Genomic DNA, 19,499 nt, shown 5'->3' with positions numbered 1-19,499 from the left:
GCTCAAGTGTGGCCTACAGTTAATTATACATATGTCCATGCTACACACACACACACACACACACACACACACACACACCCCCCTTTGGAAAGCTACGGTTACTAAAACTTCACAAAGAGAAAGCTAAATTTATGAATTCAAAGTGAGTCACACAGCCATAGAACGCTGACCGTTTCACATTCGTACTATTTTTAGAACCATTCACATGCCATGTGATGGCACTTCTGAGTAGCCTCACTCATCCTGAGAATAACGGTAGATCTTTGTCTAGCTGAGACTTGCAGTGTCTGTGCCACAAGCCTGCAAATTAAGGCAGTAAAAACTATGCAAACACAGCTTAATATTTAAACACATACACTTCAAAATATCTCAAAATTGAAGCAGCTTCAGCTAAATGGGTAGATGAAACCATATGTACACATACGCCTAAAAACTAATAACATGTACAACGCATCCAATTAAAATTCTTGATGTTAAAGGATAAGGTCGGCGTTATTCTACATTTTTCTTATTGTCACCAAATCCCATGAAAAGATCAAATTAACATGTTAGTCCATCGCTCAGCAACCAAATTAAGACTTTTACTGTACTGTATACTGTACTAAAATGACTTGGCACTGTAGTTTTTAAGCAAACGACACACAAACAGGATTAATACACATTTGGCTTCAGTGAGCATTTACAGAAGCAGCACAATGTATGTAGGTTTAAGCCAAAATAAAACTACAGTGAGTGAGTTTATGGTAATGAAGGAGCATGTCACCAAGTTTGGCTCATTGATGTGTTTTTTTTAATAGTTTAAAAGATATATCAGGCACTGGATACTTAGACAATACTTCTTAGTCCGTTGATAAATTCATTCTTGGTTTTGGTCTTTTTACAGAATCTGTTGACCATATGAAAAATATAGAACATTGCCAGACTTGCATGTGCCCTTTAATATGGAAAACACTGCGAGCTGTGTACAAGACAATGTTCCTAATGTTTTATGACAAGAGTAAACAAGCCCATGTCATACGTTTTGCGGTAAACTCTTAGAAAACATTATGATCCATTAAAGCAAGAGACTGAAGTGGGATGTTTGTCTTCAGGAGGGGAAAAAGGGAGCGAGACAGACGACACAAAGGGCCCTCGTCATTCTTTCATGTGCCTTCGGCAGGCTCATGGTTTGATGTTTCGGCTCCTCCACCTCGCCGAGACAACCAAAGACCGGGGGCCCGGGGGCACTTTGCTTTCATCACACTCTGGGTTTCTCAATCCCATCGCTATGGTGACACTCCCAATGAACAAGGGGACAAACCGCAGGGGTCCATTGTGTCTTTTGCAGATGTTTGGAACGGGCAAGCTTCACTTTGGTTTTTAGAATACTTTGCCTATTTATGTCAGTCAATGCAACCAGCACAGAGAAAATGAATGTCTCCTTTGGCTCTTTCTGACTTGTGAAGTTTAGTTCATTCAAGGAATGTGAATACATTTTTGTTTTAGTGTGGGTCGGTCGAGGTTTGTTGTATAAACATGGGCATTAATACATTTTCTGTGTTTGTCTCCTTATATTGTTCTTGCTCACAGATCTATAAAAAGTCCCAACTGCTCTCTGAAAAGTTGATGTCAGATACAGACTAATGAGCACCGACAGCTCACAAGAAGAGCCATCATGCAGGAAATGCACAACACATGGGTGGAGTGAAGCTGCACCTTTTGCTGGAGGTTTGGTCATTAATCCTAGGACTAAAAAAACAAAACAAGAAATCAGCAGAGAGGGAAAAGGAGGAGAGTGAAAATGGAAAATGACAGATAGTAAAGATGGGCACATTGCTTGCTTAGTAATGCTAGTGTATGGAAGCACAGAAAAGCCGTAGTAATTAAAATGTTAGAATCGTATATAATACCCAATTGTGAACCAACCCACAAACTGTGAAATAAAACGACCCAGTCAGTTTAATTGTGGGCTTCCTGGATCAGAAAACATGGGCTTCAACAAGCCATTGAGATTTGGCTCCCCTTCCTTTGTTACATGCCATATTATTTTCAAAAGCCAATTAGAACAGACTGGGCTTTTTCGGGAGGGGTGCTTAAAGAGACAGGCGCTAAAACGGAGCATTTCAGACAGAGGGGGGAATACAGATGTACATTAAGACACACATTATGTAATAATGTGTTTTTCTGAACATGACCCGATAGGGCAAAGTCCTTCAGACTCGACTGCTTCTCTTGTCAGCCTTGATTTTCAAGTTTGAATTTTTCATCTCAAATATTGGTGTTCGACTTCTACCTATTTGAGCAACTTCATTTTTTGACTTGAAATTTTTGGATGTGAAAATGACCATTTCGAATTGAGGAACTTGAACACAGTTCTTTAATATTGAACATTTTAATTATCGATCTGAATTTGTGCACAGGTGCTTTTCAAAGTATATATAATATCTATATTTCATATAATATGTAAATTCAGTGGCACTTTAATTTCAACATTAGGGATACAGTATTTGTTACTGTACATTTCTCAATTAGGTGTTCAGTTGCTTATTTAATTAAAAAAAAGGCCACAATAATATTCTAATTATTGTGGCCTTTCTTTGCTTCCATATGGTATTCATGACTAGCCTGGCTCCGCCCTCCTACGTACTTACGCTTCATTTTCATTTCCCTTCAGTACGATGTCTGGGTTTGCGGTATAGTCTTGGATTTTCTCCAGGCAAATTTTTGACGATCCAATCAGTGAACAGAGGGAGTGGCTGAGAATGATGACGTTGAGGTCGTGCGCTAGTTTGAGTTGTAGTTCCGTAATGGCGTCGGAGAAAGATGCGAGCGAAGCCACTCAGTCCGTTGTGGCAACGCTGCCTAATATCCAGAAGTTAAAGCCCGAGCAAGAACAATCTTTGCTGAGTTGTGTTGGTGGCCATGATGTTGTGGCCCTCCTCCCCACGGGGTTTGGGAAAAGTTTGATTTTCCAGCTCGCTCCGTTAGTGGTGATCCAGAGTGGCTCTGGGCAGATCCAATAGTTTTAAACTTCAACAGAGTACCCGTCTTCAAGGAAGTAAACACTTGTCAATGGAGAGTGGCCAGACTCTCTGTACAAATGAAATGGACCAGAGTCTGGTAGGACCAGGCTAATTCATGACAGCATCCCTCAAAAAGTACCAAACACAACGAACAACATGCCACAGTGTGCCTGACTGGTAGATGGTGGTGTAGCGACGCAACAAAAACCTACTGCAGCACATGGACAGCAGCAGCCTGACATGATCTTCTGGATAAAATGCTGTCAAGAGCCGCGCCAGCGCACAGGCTGAATCATGCGGAAAGTGATAGCTCTGTATGTGTCATCATGTCCCAAGGAAGCGGGTGTGAAGTGGGTCCTTCACCTAAATAAATCTCAACAGCCAGTAAAACAGACACGATTTGTACGAAGGTTCTCATCTCAGGACCCAGTATCAAAAGGAATCGTCATTTGGCAGATACTTTTATCCAGTGACTGACACAACCATGAATGCAGGCGTGGACCCTGAGAGATTCAAACCCTGAGGCCTGGCTGCACCACACACTCAGCTGCAGAGGATTATGAGCAATTTTATATGTGGAAGCTGCCAACACAGCTGAGATTTCAAAATCAAGGAAAGGCCCGTGAATATAACCAATAACACTATAGATAACATTTCATTTAGTTTTTTACATCTGGTTGGGAGGACCGACCTGTACGTGGAGTTGACGTTAAGCCTTTTGGAACATGCTTGGATTATATTCTAGAAATTGATTGCACTTTTTTTTTGAAAATGGAACCAACAGGCAATTTAAAACAGAACTTGACCCCCGTTTTTCCTTGGTCATTTTTAATTAATGCTATTACTCAACTATTTCAACGTTGTGCTACTCTCACCTGTATGAAATGTTGAAGCCGGTAAGGTTGTAGGCAGCATCGCTGAAGAAGTGCAGCAGGGCGTAGCCGGACTGAGACACCACCTCAGGAACCGTCTCATTCCCATAGCGCTCAGGAACAATCAGACCACTGCAAAAACAACGCAAAAGTGACATTTTTATTACCGTGTATACATATTTCACTCCTAATGGCATGTATATGAAGGTCAGGCTGTAATTGAACGAAACACAATAGTCTCTACTCATTTATGGAAACAACTAATGGTTCTGTAATGGTTTGTTAATGCTTCTCTCCATCGAGTTCTCTCTTACACTGTAGAAGAAGAAGCTTTCTGGCTCCGTCAAGAAGATCCTGAGGACAGAAGGGAGTACTTACACCGACATTTTGGATTAACTTGAATTTAATACTTTTTAGGCACCGACCGAATTGCTTCCATAGTATCGAGTATCAAAAAAATGCCTCGTCATTCAATACTAGGGCTGAAAAACCTAATTGCGATTTTCCTGACAGATGATGCAATTACGATTCAATTTGCGATTATTATTTTTTTGCTGCATATTGCACCTTCTACGATCATGTTAAAAATGGTTAATAAAACATAACTGAAAGATCCACTGAAAATAGGACATTTCTCTTAATAATCTGTGATAAGAAATGTTATTATTCCAGCATGAATCTTGTGAAAATATATAATATGATATAATAATGAAAAGAGAAATATAAATTAGCGAATCAAATGTTACACCAAACGTTCAACTAAATGCTGCACAGTCGATTAATCGACTGTGGTCTTCACGATTAGCTGATCGCATTCTTTCAAACTGCGATTGATTTGAAAACGATTAATCATTTAGCCCTATTCAATACCAAATTTCAACACCTAAGGAGTAAATCACATCAGCGTCAGGGAGCCAATAAGCAGCATGCTTCTACCAAGATCTAATAATGTTTGTGTTACGCACAGAGACAGGCTCACGTAGTAAGAGCTGAAAAATAAATAAAAAAGGTGTGTGCTAATGTGTCATTTTTTTATTTATTTTTGTTAACATGCATTTTATTAAAATGGTATTGAAAAAAAAAGTATCGTTCAGGAACTGGTATCGAAGTTATAGTATTGGTACCGAAGCTTTTTGAACGATACCCAGCCCCAGTCCACACAGGGGATTACCTGGACTCAAACCTACGCCCAACCCACAGTAGACGTACCTGAAGGCAGCGAGAAGCGGGGCGTAAATGGAGTCTCCATCGTACACGTAAAGGTGGTCCCAGCTGCACTCGGTGGCAAAGTGGTTGAACCGTAATCGGAGTATGGTGTTGGGCCTGGGACACACACACACACAGAGAGAGAGAGAGGAAGACCATGAGAACATCTGTCTGGGTCGCTGATCACTTTAATACTAACCAAACCCCTCTAACAGCAATATCAGACGTCTCAGTCATTTGACATGTATTGGATGCATCGACATATGGAAATCAATACATGTTTTGACCCAGCGGGTACAAAGACACAGTTGATTAGCTTGCAAGTTGGTGGGTGCAACAGGCACACTTTTGTAGCTTTGACAGCTTCTAGCATCCAACGTTATTATTTCACTTTTGAAGGTCCAGCACTGCAGTACTTTTTTTTAAAACACACATTTCCAACTGGTTCTACTCTAAGAAACCAGACAGAAACATAAAAGCCCTGGGCACACAAACTTTTTCTATGCTCACCTCAAAATGCTGCTCCCCATGCAACAGCTATTTTTGTGTCAATATTTGGCAGCCTGCGCTACCTTCCAGTTCTCCAGTGTGCGGAATCAGGACAAACTGTATTTTGAAGATGATGCACTCTATGTACAGCCACAATGCTGATTTGAGAACTTTGGAAATGAGAAGGCCTGTCAACTTTTCTGCTTAGAATTCCAACCTGAAGATGACTTTACGACCGTGAATACGAAGTATTGATATTTCTAACAACGCCCTCAACTTCCTTGTTGTTCACCCATTCACGTTCACTCTCGAAACTAGATGTGCACTCAGTTTTTGAAAGTGATTGTTTCAGAGGTCGATCGCAAAATGACCACCCACTTTGACTACTTGAATGGAATAAACTGTCAGTGTCCTTTACAGTGAAGGACAGCAGACCGCAAAACAGGAGAAAAAAACAACTTTTAATCCGTTTATTAATCAGAAGGCATTAATGAAGACATTCATGAGATTCTTAAAACTGTCTGCTCTAAATTTGGTTAACATCGTCAAATGAAATCATTCAAAAAGGAGCAGGGAAGAACACAAAGATTCATTTAGTGTATCTAGGTTCAGGTCGAGGACACAAGATGTACAGGAAATGCTATGAATGGTCACATTTTTCTCTTCACTATTTTATTTATTAGAGTGAAGTGGTGGCTCTTTCTCCCTCCCTCCTTTTGTAGACAAATAAACTGAATAATGGCAGAAGCCCCAAGGTTTGGTTAGAAACTAAAAGAAGGCTTGTGACTGGTAAATAATGAATTTAAAGTAAGGAGCGACTGGAGAGATCTGACAAAGAAACTCCTATTCCACAAATCAGCAAAATTACCACTGAGGCCCCTATGAGCATGGCAGCACAGCACAGAGCGGAGCTTTATTTCACTCATCATTTCACTGCCTTTGGGTAAAGTCACTTGAAGCCGCTGCAGACGCACTTAACTACAGAGAAAGCTGAGAGGCAACGTATGTCCGAGGCTTTAAAGTGTTCCCTATCATTCTGATGCACGCGTCATTGCATTAACCGCTTGGTAAGTAGGGGCTGAGGCCTCAAGACAGCATATTAAAGTGCCATTAGTGTGTAATGAAAACGCTGGACGACGATTAGAGAAGCCATACAGGAACAGGGAGGTCAGAAGTTCAAAGCCCTGCAACATCTACACGTCCCGTCCAAGGAAACGTGAGTGTGACCTCCTGAGCCCCAACAAAGTCCCTCATGGTTAATCCCAATGGGGGGATGTAACTAAGTACATTTACTTAAGTACTAATTTGAGATACTTGTGCTTTACCTGAGTCTTTTCTTTTCATGCCACTTTCTACTTCTACTCTGCTACACTTCAGAGAGAAATATTGTACTTTTTACTCCACTACATTCATCTTTTTCAAAGATTATTTTTTGGGGCATTTTAGGCCTTTATTAGATAGGACAGCTTAGACATGACACGCAGCAAAGGGCCGCAGGTCACAACCGAACCCTCAGCCGCTGCGGCCGATTAAACACAGAACAGTTTGGATCGTTTCCAGTTCCTAAAATGTGAGGATTTTTCTGCATCGAGGACTTTTACTTTTAATACTTTAAGTACATTTTCATGATGAAACTTGAAGTACTTAAGTTGCATTTTCAATGCATGTCTTTTACTTGTAATAGAGTGTGGTATTAGTACTTTTACTTCAGTAAAGGATCTGAATACTTCTTCCACCACTGGTTAATCCCCCCCCGCCCCTGAATGAGATTGTTGGCAAAATGCCTAAAATGCAAATGTTATCAAAGAGTTTATTCGGTTCGGATGAGCTGGCAGCCAAAAAAAAAAAGAAAGAAAGAAAGAATCATCGCTCTAAATCGATACTCTGTGGCACTGTTATGCTGACTAAAACAATAGACAAGGAGTTATTTCATTTCTCACAGTTACTGTGCCATCTATTTTCATCCATCACCTTCTGAGTACTGTAAATTCCTAATGCTGGATGGTATCTCTGTGAAGGACTGCAGTGCAGACTGTGTATAAAAACAATCATTATGAGCGCCCTTCAGATATCTACTTGCAGCCTCAGGTTTTCCCAATCCGTCTTTCAACTGTCTCGAGGTTTTAGGAATCATTCCTTAGCTTTGTTTCTTGATGGCAGAAGCTCATTTAATGGATGAAATCAACGAGAGAGTATTGGTTTCATGTGGTGTGTCTACGGTTTTCGTTCTGGCTACTTGGAGACCAGAGACATTATGAGCAGCAAAGATGTCGGACCACCTCAAAAGATCATTTGAAAAATCTATTACTTTTGGATCACAACCTAACATATTTATACTGTCTGGACAAAATCAGGTGTTACAAGTACAGGGTTCTTCCTGCATAGAGGAATCTTTGCCTTTACGGTATGCGGACTGATCAGGTTTACTGCCGTGCAAAGGAAAAAGCTCTGAAGTAGTCTATTACAAAACACGAACTTTATTAGAGAATACCGATTTATTTGGACCATTTCCAGAGCGGTTTAGGACAAAACACAGTCAAAGGTTTTCTGTAATAATTAAGTAGTTCAGTCAGTGTTAGACAGATTTTCAACTCTTTAAGAAAGTCTTTAAAGAGCAGCATCATTGTTGCAAAGTTCCTGATCTGGTATTTCTCCCCTGGTGTTGGATCTGCATTCTACTTACTGTCCCTCGATCAGCCACGTGCACTTGGTCTTGTACTTATAGTTTCCTGGACCGTCAGTCAGATGACCGGAGGGCCCCGTCAACCTGAAAGAAAAGGAAGGAGAGGAAAAGAGACTCGGGGTTACAAATGAAGTTGTTACATTGTGTATTCTTAACAAGCTAAAATCCTGGAAACGGTGTCCTCTACTCCTAGTCCAGATGTGATGTAATGTGGCAGGTATGAGATGAAAGAGTATAACACTGAATCTCCCCCCCCACAACCACAGAGAGAGAATTAGAGCTTTTTTGCAAGAATGTTTAACGTGAGTGCAGGGTTTACCCTACCATAATAAGACTTAATAAGACCGTTTTGGGAACCACCTAAGCCGAATGAATGTAAAATCCATGTGTGCTTTAAAACTAATAAAATGACTTCTCCCGGATTTAATGTTTGTGGTTGGTCCCCTGTGGACTTGGTTAGAAAGTTTTGTCTTTAAGCATTTTTTGTGTTATTTATGTATTATCTGCTATAGCTTTCCAACTTTTCAACAAAAATACATTAAACACCAAACTTTTATTTTCCACCTTAATTTTGAATCAAAACAGTTATCATAATTAAAAAAATTCTGGTAACACTGCTCACTCAGAGTAACACTAATAAAACTGGTTGTGCTTATGGATAGAGGTGCACCAGTCAGATACTCAGGATTGGAATCAATCCGAACTTGGCCAAAATTTACAAAAAAAGAGACCTTTTTGCCACAACATGAACATATAAATACATCAATAAACAAATGACATTGTGTACAGGCTAATATTGAACTAACTAAAATGCAAATGAATGTAAACAAAGACTTTTTTGTGCAATGACACAAACCTTTAACAATAACTGCCCTGTTGTCAACATTGAACTAATGGAGAACTACCTTAAGTGCAAAGGAATGTAAATTAATTGCCTTGTTGCTGAAAGGTGCTGTAGAACTAAAGTTGCTTTGCCTTACAACCTCAGCCTGTCAGTCAGTCACCAGGGCACAGAAACCACTGTTGTGCCCGCTTGTCTCAGAGGAAGTGTAACGTCAACAGCACCGCGACCGCTTTCGCCTCGCCATTAATTTAATATCACTGTCTGCATGAAGTTCTGAAAAACTGTAACTACACTTGAAACCACTTTATCAGCATTGCCGTGACTCACTGTGACTTCAACTAAACTGCAAAGCCGACGTAGTTTGCTTGAGTTTACTCCGTCCGCACCTCTGTGCGTGTGTGCGTGTGTGTGTGTTGGAGCTTCGCTCTCTATCAATATGCAGAGAGGACCGATAAGCTTGCGCTTCAGCGCTCTCAGGTACTGAAAGAGAAATCATTTTTCGATACTCATAGGATCGGAGTTTTTCGGACAGTGCCATTCGTTCGGTGCCCAGCCCTAGGGAGGACCCCTAACCTCCGCCAAATATGTGCACCTAAGTCTTCCACAAACCTTGGGAAAACGCTGGTGTGTACGGAGAAGTGTGCACATGTCACAACAAAAAGCAGGACAACACAGCTTTACATTTTTTAACACGTAAATCTTTTTTTTTGTTAAATAATGCTAGAAACACGACTTGGAAAGGTAGGTCGTTCAGCTGGACTATTAGATGGATTGCCATGAAATTTGGTTCAGACATTTTTTGTATTGTCACTTTGGTGATTCCCTGACTTTTCTCTTAGCAGCAGCAGCAGCAGCAGCAGCATCATCATGTCAATATTTCAATTAGTCCAAAACTTTGGTTTATGACTAAATATTGCCAAAAAAAAAATTGTTAGCATACTGATGTTAGCAATTAGCTCAAAGCACCACTATGCGTGCCTAAAGCCTCACAGGAAGCATGGCTTGATCCTGTTACTTCATAAGTTATTAAACTGATGAATCAATTTAGTGCGGAGATAAGTGGGTCGACACAGACAGTGAGTCAGGCATTTATCATAGAAAACTTTTTCTATTTTTAGCTTCTCAAATGTGAGCATTGCTGTTTTTTTTTATCATTTGCAACTTCCATATATTTGGTTTGTTATAGACATTACATGTTATAGACGTATAAACGTTTTCATAAAAATAAAAAAAATAGACAGTTTAAAAGATATACACCAGCACCCATGTCATTTATGACTCCAGCACCAGAATGTTGGCTAAAGTCCTTTTAATACACTTTGCAATACCAATAACTGTTTGATGTCACTATCTGAAGCTTAAAATACTGAATAAAATATTCAGCTTGCAGTTATAATTTCTCAGAATGTTCTGCAGTGACAACATAGAAATGATTACACACAACGTTGTTACGAAAGGGCCAGTCAGCAGAGCAGCAGAGGGGAGGTAAACAATAACTTCGGCCACTTTTGTTTTTTTAGTTTATGCGGCTCCTTGGTGGTTGAGCAAGCGGCAAATAGGGCGGCTACGGGGCTGAGAATGATTAAACCTCGCAGCAAATTATTATTTGGAGGCCGACACCGCGACGGACAGCGGCAAACAGTCTAATAGTACAGTACGGCGCCGGGCCTCTGTTATTGCCTGATCAATTCCAGCTTGATGACACAGCAGCAGAGGGGAGCTGAATTACACAGGGAACACTTAGGTGCAGTCAGAGATTGTATCATTACTGATATAGGTCTCAGGGTGCGATGACTCGGCTAACACACCCAGTCACAGTCTTGTTCCAAAACAGTCTCTCAGCACCGTGAGTCTGCAGAGAACACACTCCTCCCCGTTTTCAGCTACCGGAGCCAGTGAAAGATCTCTGCACCACCATGAAAATAAACTAAACCTCAACCCTTGTGTGGTTTCTTTTCAAAGTTTCTTTATCGGCAATATGTGCTCCCATTAAAAATAATAAAATACTTCAAAACAGTATCCTGATTAAAGCCGCACAATTAATCGCAATTTTAGCGAAATCGCAATATGGACTAGTGCAATAGCCAAATCGCACAGGGGGCGCAATATTTGTTAAAGGCAAAATATGTGTCAAACCATTCTGAATGAAGTATTGTGGTGCTGCAGAGACGTCCCGGCCTACAAATCCTATCATACAGACTGCAGAAAACACCTGTGGTGGCCGGGTTGGCTCAGTGGTAGAGCAGGCGCACATAAACTGAGAGGTTTATGCCTCGACGCAGAGGTCAAAATCACACTATAATCATTTAAATCTTTTAAGATTTAATATTAGTAAATGAGAATAATGATACAAACATGATCATTCCTTTCAATATTGTGAATCATACTGCAATCGCAACATCAGTCAGAACTCAATACTTTTTTTCCACATGTGGCCCTAATCCTCTTCCGTAGTGCTGCGACTCTTTGTTATTGAAAACTTTAGCCTGCAACCATAGCTGCAGACATGCAGGCCAATAGGCCCAGCTGTGTGGGCTCAACGTCCAAGGCCAAGGGTGTTGTCAAGTTATGACAACTTAACAGGCCAAACATATGACTCTATATTGCAACAATGCTCTTCTGATATCTGTGCAACGGGTGGACTTAGTTAAACATTAATACGGTCTTGTGATCTTTGTACGGCACTTCAGCCTAAAATCTGAAGAAAAAAAAACTGGCCATTTCTGTGATAATGTCCTACTATACTTTTAAATATTTATTTAATTTAATATATTTAGTTATTTTTAACAGAAGACATCCAAACCGTCCTGAGATAAAGAAGAAGCCAGCAGGTGCCAATACTTCTGTTATTACACCCACGTTGATACAAGCAGAGCCTTGCATTAACCGTGACCTCCAACAACGGCTCTGTCTCATGCAAACGGTATCCCTGCAGCCGGGCCAAGTGGTCTGCAAATGGCAAAGTGGCGCAACATGAGAGCAGAGTAAACACGATTTCTCATTCAAAGGCGACAATAGTCGTGTTCAGTGGCACAGACTGGAGGGGGAAAGAGCATGCTCAGACAGAGAGTAAATGCTACAGAGCCAAAAGGCTTTTCCCCTAAGACTGTCTGAGCAGACATGCAAAAGATGGGGGGGGCGGGGGGGTGGTGTGGAATATTGTAGTATTATATCCCAATAGAGAGGTGAACATAATTTGATAATTTCACATGATTTTGCACGTGGGCAGAAAGAAACCTACTTTAATATCAAAATGATTTCGTGATTGTTTATTTTTTATGAACCAACAATAAATATGCTAGCCTCCCTCGTTAATGTTGCCGTGCCAGAACATTCAAGAGATGCATAAGATGACACGAGATGATATAAAGATACTCAGCAGCAGCCACGGAGGAAGAGAGCTGTGAATCAAACATGGCTGCCAACAAATCCACAAAGGCTTGGAGCCCAAAACATCCTTATGAAGCTTTAAATCAATTGTATTAAATAATAACTGTATTTATATTCCATAAATTATGAACAAGTGGCCATTTCCCAAGTTACTGTGCTTTCGCAACTCAGTGTTTTACTTGAGTTACACTAGTTTTTTAATGTGCTGGAATTTATCCTTTTATCCGCCTTAAAATGCATCCCATCTCCACAGAGGCCCTGCACATTCACCCCATCTGCACAAACAAAATGATGTCCTCTGATATTCAGCACCACACTGAGTGCAGTTTACTGACACCGCCTTAAAAGATTTCTAAATTAAAATTCAGATTATTAAATAGTTAGTCTCGCATTGCCAGACCTTCCTCCACAGCGCTGCGAAGGAGGGTCTGGCTAGTCCACACAGCATTCTGGGATGGGAGAAAAACGTGCTCTGGTTTATTGGCATTTCTTTAAACCAATCACAATCGTCTTGGGTGGCGCCAAGCGCCGGACAGAGCCATGGTGCCGCTGCAAAATAGCCTCAGGAAGGAACTTGTTTTGGTGGAACGTGTGTACGTTCAAAAGTTGTTTTAGTCGTGCAACAGAAAACTCAGATTGGACAGATAGTCTAGCTAGCTGTCTGGATTTACCCTGCAGAGATCTGAGGAGCAGTTAACCATAGTCCTCACAAATCCACCGGAGTTTACAACGCAGACACAAAGAAGCCTTTCGCAATGCGTTTATTGCGCCAGTTGATTTTGCAATGACAAAAAAAAAAAACATATTGTGCAGCCCTAGTGTGGATGATGGGGTTTATTTCACAACCTCATCCAGACAACCTTCAAAAGACATTCATGCACCATGATATACAATTAAAAGATGAGCGGGAAATTGGGGGAGTCAGGGCTGGTGCCAGGACAAGACCATGCGTTGGAAGCTTACACTGGCTCTAAGTGGCAGAGACAAGGCTTTTATTCACCACCGTCCCACTGCAAAATAAAAACTGGCTCATAAATGTGATCCAACTTAAAACAAATTGATCTCAGCATGTCATACTAATAAAAAAAAATAAAAAAAACTACAGTTGTGTGTCTTTGGGACTCTTTGTGCAAAGTAGTACAAAGATGCCCTTTATAGCCCTAATCTGATCAGAACGTGAATATCCGTTACAGTTCAGCCTGACGGCAACACTCATCAACATTACGAGCAACACTTATGGCTAAGCGATAGTAAACCAGACTAAAGGGTCTTTTCACGTGAAAACAGAAATGCCGTTTAACTGTTTTGGGCTTTCTGAGAACAACATAAGCCAGTAGACAGTGCAGCTCTTCTCTGATTCTACAGCAACAGGGAGGGGTTTCTCCAGACAGACTTACAATTAACCGCCAACATGGAGATACTAGACTGATCACGGGGCTGGACTTCTCCTATGATCCAAAATGTAATTAAAGAGACGGCCGTGGGCGCCTGGTTAGCTCACCTGGTAGAGCGGGCGCCCATATATAGAGGTTTACTCCTCGACGCAGCGGCCGCGTGTTCAAATCCAACCTGCGGCCCTTTGCTGCGTGTCAGTCCCCCTCGCTCTCCCCTTTCAAGTCTAAGCTGTCCTATACAAATAAAGGCCTAAAGTGCCCAAAAATAATCTTTAAATAAAAAAAAGAGATGGCCGATGCAGCCCAAATAAATGTACCTCAAGTGGATACAGATTTTGGTCCCCAATTGATTGATATGTGCGTTGGTTTTGAGGAAATCCATCTTTGAGATTTCTGCCTCCACCCCAGTTCAACAGGGGTGAATGGAACTCCATTTAGGCAGTGGCCATAAGCTGCAATGTAACTTGTTGGAATCCAGCCAGAGACCGTTGTTGCATGTCATTCCCCATCTCTGTCCCCCAACATGTCCTGTCATCTCTTTAATAAAGACATAAAAACACCCCAAAAGAAAAATACTACAGACAACAAAAGAAAAATTGCTTTAAAAACAAATAACAGCAACATCTCTTTCCTGAAACAGTACGAGTACAGAAAGAAAGAAAGGGTCCCTCGTGGCCGGGTTGGTTCAGTGGGTAGAGCAGGCGCACACGTAACTGGAGGTTTATGCCTCGACGCGGAGGTCCAGGGTTCGAGTCCGACCTGTGGCAATTTCCTGCATGACTTCCCCCTCTCTCACCTAGCTGTCCTGTCAAATAAAAGGCAGAAAAGCCCAAAAAATAATCTTAAAAAAGAAAAAGAAAGAAAGAAATAGTCCCTCTAAAATACTGCTCACAATGAGATCTATAGATTGTCCACATTAACACACACACACACACTGCTGTTAAATGGTTTTAAATGTAACTTCTCAATGCTGGGAGCGCCACTCTCGCTCCTTTGGGGTGGAGGCAGAAATCTGATAGATGACAAATAAAACCAAAGAAAAATATTTGTATTAATATTGTGATTATTCATTCATTTTCAAGCATGCTGCCCAAGCCCCGACAACAGAGTCCCGTGGAAAAGAGTTAAACACTTATTACACACAGATCCACAAGTTCAAAATATCCTCAGATGAAAGAGAAAATCTAATTTGTATGCCATAGGAACAACAACAGGACACAGTAATCGGTTTTTGCCCCCCCCCCCCCTTTCTTCGTGTTGATTTTGGCCCTCATGGCTAGCCGGGACTCCATCTTGGCAGAGCGCTGCCACAGAAGGCTGCTTTTACCAGCATTCAGCCAGCCTTGTATGGTAGCATTGTCTGTATGCTAAACACGGCCTCAGACCACAGGCTCTCAGCGAAAAAAATAAAAAAAATAAAAAAAATAAAAAAAACCTAACGGCCCTTTGACCGCGTTAACAAAACAACACGGCCCCCTGATTCCAGGCAAATCTGGCATCACAGAGCAGAAAGTCGACCATTTCCATTTAATGGTAGTCGGCCCGACGGGGGTGAGGTAGCTCCAACATCACTGACAATGCTGAAGCCTGAGCCGCTAAACGTTATGCCATCAGTGTGCCCTGCTGTGTTATTAGTGAAGTTCAGGGTCAGACTATCACTCCTCCAGCAGACAAGCAGTAGCACGACCTGTCTGAAAGCACCGACAGGGGAGAAGACTGGGAAGACTTTCGCACGTTCCTTTCTACACAATAGAGCTTTAGAACGGAAACAGACAGTTAAGTGCTGTTCTGCTGCTTTTAACAAGGAGTTGGAAGAGAAGGCAAACTTCAAAGCCACTGAAACACAACAAAGTTCAAAATTAATATTTCCCATAGAGACTTTTATCCTTGTTCAACTAACTCAAACTTTAAGGGCAGTAGGCGTATACATCACACTTATGTGCATCATACTTACACATATACAGGCAGTGTTTTCTTATTGTTACGCTAACAAAAATGTTCCACAGCCTAGGGCAGTTCTACATAGCTTTTTCTTTGTCTGACCAACAGTCCATACAGACTGAGGATATTTCATTTACAGTGGTATAAAACAGAGAAAAGCAACACATCCTCACATTTGGAGAAGCAGAAACCAGAGAATGTTTGCCTGAAAGATGAATCCATCATCAAAACTGTTTTGGAATGTTGGTTTTTTTTTTTCCTTCAAATCAACTAAAGAATGAATTAACTAATCCAGTAGTTCCCAGGCTTTGTCTGTTTCATCCAAAATCCATCCATCTTTACATTCCATCCATTAGGCAGACTTTACTTTAACTACACACACACACAACTATTTTAACAATTAAAATGACTAAAAAGGGGCAGTTTCCTGCTTGTCCAATTCACGCTAACAACTGAGCCGTGATGCTACCCATGATACAGCTGTTGGCTAGTGATGGTTTCCCACAGTGAGAGACTGTTTCAATAAATACTTGAGTGCAACAGGCTCCCAGATTTTTAACACACAGCCAAGAGAGCACTCAACCCTGGCCGTTGTCAAACATTAGAAGCTCAGCAGCCATTCAGACTCCATTTCAACTGTTCAGATATGATCAGCAATCAGCTGTGCTAATGTGCAAATAGTTCCAGCTTCCCTTTCCTCGACCATGACCGAATTCCAGAGGATGCATAACACCAACACCGCAGGCCCCCTACCAGCTCTGCTTTACGACCTGGCAGGCTGGAACTATGCTGAGACAGCATGACAGAGAATATCAAATTAGAAAAAAGGGGTAAAACACCCTAGATCTACTTTAAAAAAAAAAAAAAAAAAAACATTTATCTAAGGCCTGGCAATAGGGCACACCCTGATGGGACACATTTCAGCTGCACAGGCATGCTAGCTCATCACAATGTTGGAACAAGATCAGCTTGCTAACAACCAAAAAAAGAAAGAAAGCAGAAGTATAACATTTCTGTTAGAGCTAAAATTGGACTCAATCAAGGAAAATGAATTTGGGAAAAAAAAACAACGTTGTTTTTCCTAATTAAATGCTTGTTTATGTTATCTTGACAGGATATGCAGAAGGGTAGAATCCTATAAGCCAACCAAAAAGTGTATTCATCACTGAGTTTTGTCTAAATGATGCTGCCCTCAAGTGCTGCAGACAATTCTCCTCACCAGAACATCACTAATGCAAACTCCAGTAATGGGAAGTGGCACTTTAATGGACACTGAGAACAAAATGTGCAGCACCGATTGCCCGAGTATTCTCAGTAATTGACATTTGACACCTTTCAATTGCATACTGTGATGGCCATTACACAGTATGTAGTGTCACTGTCCTTTGTCTAAATTAGGGTGAGGGCCTACACAGAAAGCTAACATAGATGTGTGCAGGAAGGGGGCGAGAGAGACAACGGATTTGTTCTTAGTTTTATCAAGTGGTCACTTTCCTCCCACCTCTCAGATGTTTCCACGAGTTCAACCAACAGCACTTAACGCAGACGGCTCTAGGGCTGGGTACCAAATTCAATACTTTTTGGGCACCGACCGAATTGGCTCTAAAAAAAAATATATAAAAAAAAATATCGCGTATCGAAAAATGCCTCATCATTCAACACCCAATTTCAATACCCAAGGAGTAAATCTCATCAGCGTCCGTGAGCCAATAAGCATGCAGCGTGTTTCTGATGGATCTCATAATGTTTGTGATTGGCTGTTTAACGTTACACGTCGTAGAGGCAGGCAGGAAAACAGGAGCTGAAACATAAATAAAAATATTTGTGCTGCAATGTGTTATGTTGGAATTTCAGCTCGGCTGTAAAAACGCAGAGTGCTTCCTTTTGTGTGCATGCATATATTCCATGCTTTGACCCCGAGCTGCTGTTGTCCTTTTTAGTGGAACAGCATCCAGTCACTTGCTCTATTTCAAAGAGTCCTGTAAAGATGGACAACACGACACAGTCTAACAGGGCCTGATAAAACACTGTACCCTGAAATCTGCTCTCTGCTGAGATCTCCAGCAGCCAAGGGGACGCTGACAACTCATCGTCCTCACAAATCCAACCACAGGGATCACTATGTGTCTGGCATAACCCAATTGGAAATAAATACCCGGCTGGGTTGAGTGCATGAATGTGGATTAATGCCCATAAATTGATTGATTAGGCGATTCATCAATTAGTCGACTGATAGAAATATAACAATTTTTGTTCTTCAAATCAAGTTATTTTTTGGTATTGGTAAAAATGTCAAACATTCTCTGGTTGCAGCTTTTCTAAAGTGGGGATATTTACTGCCTTTCTGTGTTCTATGTCCTTTTAAATTGAGCCATTGGTTTTTAAGGCTGTCGGTTGGGCAAAACAAGCAATCAGAGGACATCTTCTTGGTCTATGGGCAATTGCATTAGGAATACAAATTATTTCTGACATTTTATTACCAAAACATTAAACAACAAATGTCAGAGTCTTCCCAGGCCTACTATGGTATTTAAATTTGTTCACTGACCAACCAACCAACCACAAGCAGCACCTTCGAAGTTCAGTGATGTGATGTGTACAAACACGGGGTAATGTCAGGTTTGGTCATGATGAAACACGTTTGGGTGTCTGAATGACAACATGGTGCCACTAATTTAAAAAAAAGGTACCTTTAAAAAAGGCATTGGAGCTCAAAACTGGACAACTGTATGCCACATATACCTTATCATAAGCATTCAAATTACAGGCTTATGTGCAGTTTAGTGTCCCAAATTTTTTTCCAAAAACTGAGTGTCCCAAATGATGAGGGTCTTATTTGAGACAGGTTAAGGTTAAGGTAGCACAGGTGGTTTAGCAGCTTCATAATTAATTAAGGACATTGTATGGGGAATTTGGGACACAAAACTGCACGTATACCTCAAATTACATACTTTACAAACATGTAACGTTAGCTACTGCATTTGAACCAGAACAAGTGTAGTTTAAGTAGGAGTAGTAATTTGTAGGAGTAGTAGTGGTCTTTCAAAGCCTCAGGTGTGCACTGCTCGGTATCTCTTGACTAGCATTCTGGCCTCTGAACTAGCAAACATTTGGCACAAAGCAAAGCAGACGTATACCACATAGGCTATACTGTACACTAGCTACGTCTCTCAGTAATAAAAGCAGCTTTATTCTGCCCGTGTGTTCACTGTACCTGAATCGCCCTCCGCAGTGCTGGCATTGGTCCCCAACCCAGCCGGGGAAGCACACACAGTTGCCAGTAGCGGTGTTGCACTGCCCGTTCATACAAGGTTTGTCGCATTCCTTCGCCTCGGTGATGCCAGGCAGCCCGGTGAGCAGCCCGATAACCGAGAGCAGTAGCGCGGTTGTCAGCATCAGCAGGCTCCGGCCCCGGCCAGAGCTCGAGCAGGCCCGCCGCGTCGCCCCGTACATTCTCTTACAAAAGATGGCTGCTTAAAGGCGAGCGCTCCGCCGCTTTGGGAATAGCGACTAAGTGAGCTGCCGGTTGGTGTGGTTTATCCGACCTGAGGTACGGTTTCCAGGCAGTAACTGTAAGTGTCTTCGCTGAGGCTGGTCTTCGCTGGTTACTTGGTTTACATCTTTCCAGTGGTTCCGTTTCCCAGCGTTGCACCAAGCCGCATATTGACATCCAGAAGT

The 19,499-nt window shown here is 41.5% G+C and overlaps 1 protein-coding gene across 3 annotated transcripts in view; it reads right to left on the bottom strand.

Moving 5' to 3' along the window:
* Positions 1-19,499, bottom strand: part of atrn (attractin) — a 160,141-nt gene extending 140,642 nt beyond the window's left edge. For all 3 annotated transcript variants that reach the window (XM_078277614.1, XM_078277615.1, XM_078277616.1), the window contains exons 1-4: positions 19,036-19,499; positions 8,253-8,336; positions 5,084-5,197; positions 3,878-4,006 (exon numbers count right to left, since the gene is read on the bottom strand). In XM_078277614.1, the coding sequence (XP_078133740.1) occupies positions 3,878-4,006; positions 5,084-5,197; positions 8,253-8,336; positions 19,036-19,274 (566 nt within the window). In that variant the 5' untranslated portion in view covers positions 19,275-19,499. The remainder of the gene's footprint in view (positions 1-3,877; positions 4,007-5,083; positions 5,198-8,252; positions 8,337-19,035) is intronic.

The sequence above is a fragment of the Sander vitreus genome, chromosome 20 (assembly GCF_031162955.1).
Source record: "Sander vitreus isolate 19-12246 chromosome 20, sanVit1, whole genome shotgun sequence".
Taxonomy (NCBI): domain Eukaryota; kingdom Metazoa; phylum Chordata; class Actinopteri; order Perciformes; family Percidae; genus Sander; species Sander vitreus.
The sequence above is the reverse complement of the archived record's forward strand: the minus strand, read 5'-3'. Positions and strand labels throughout refer to the sequence as shown.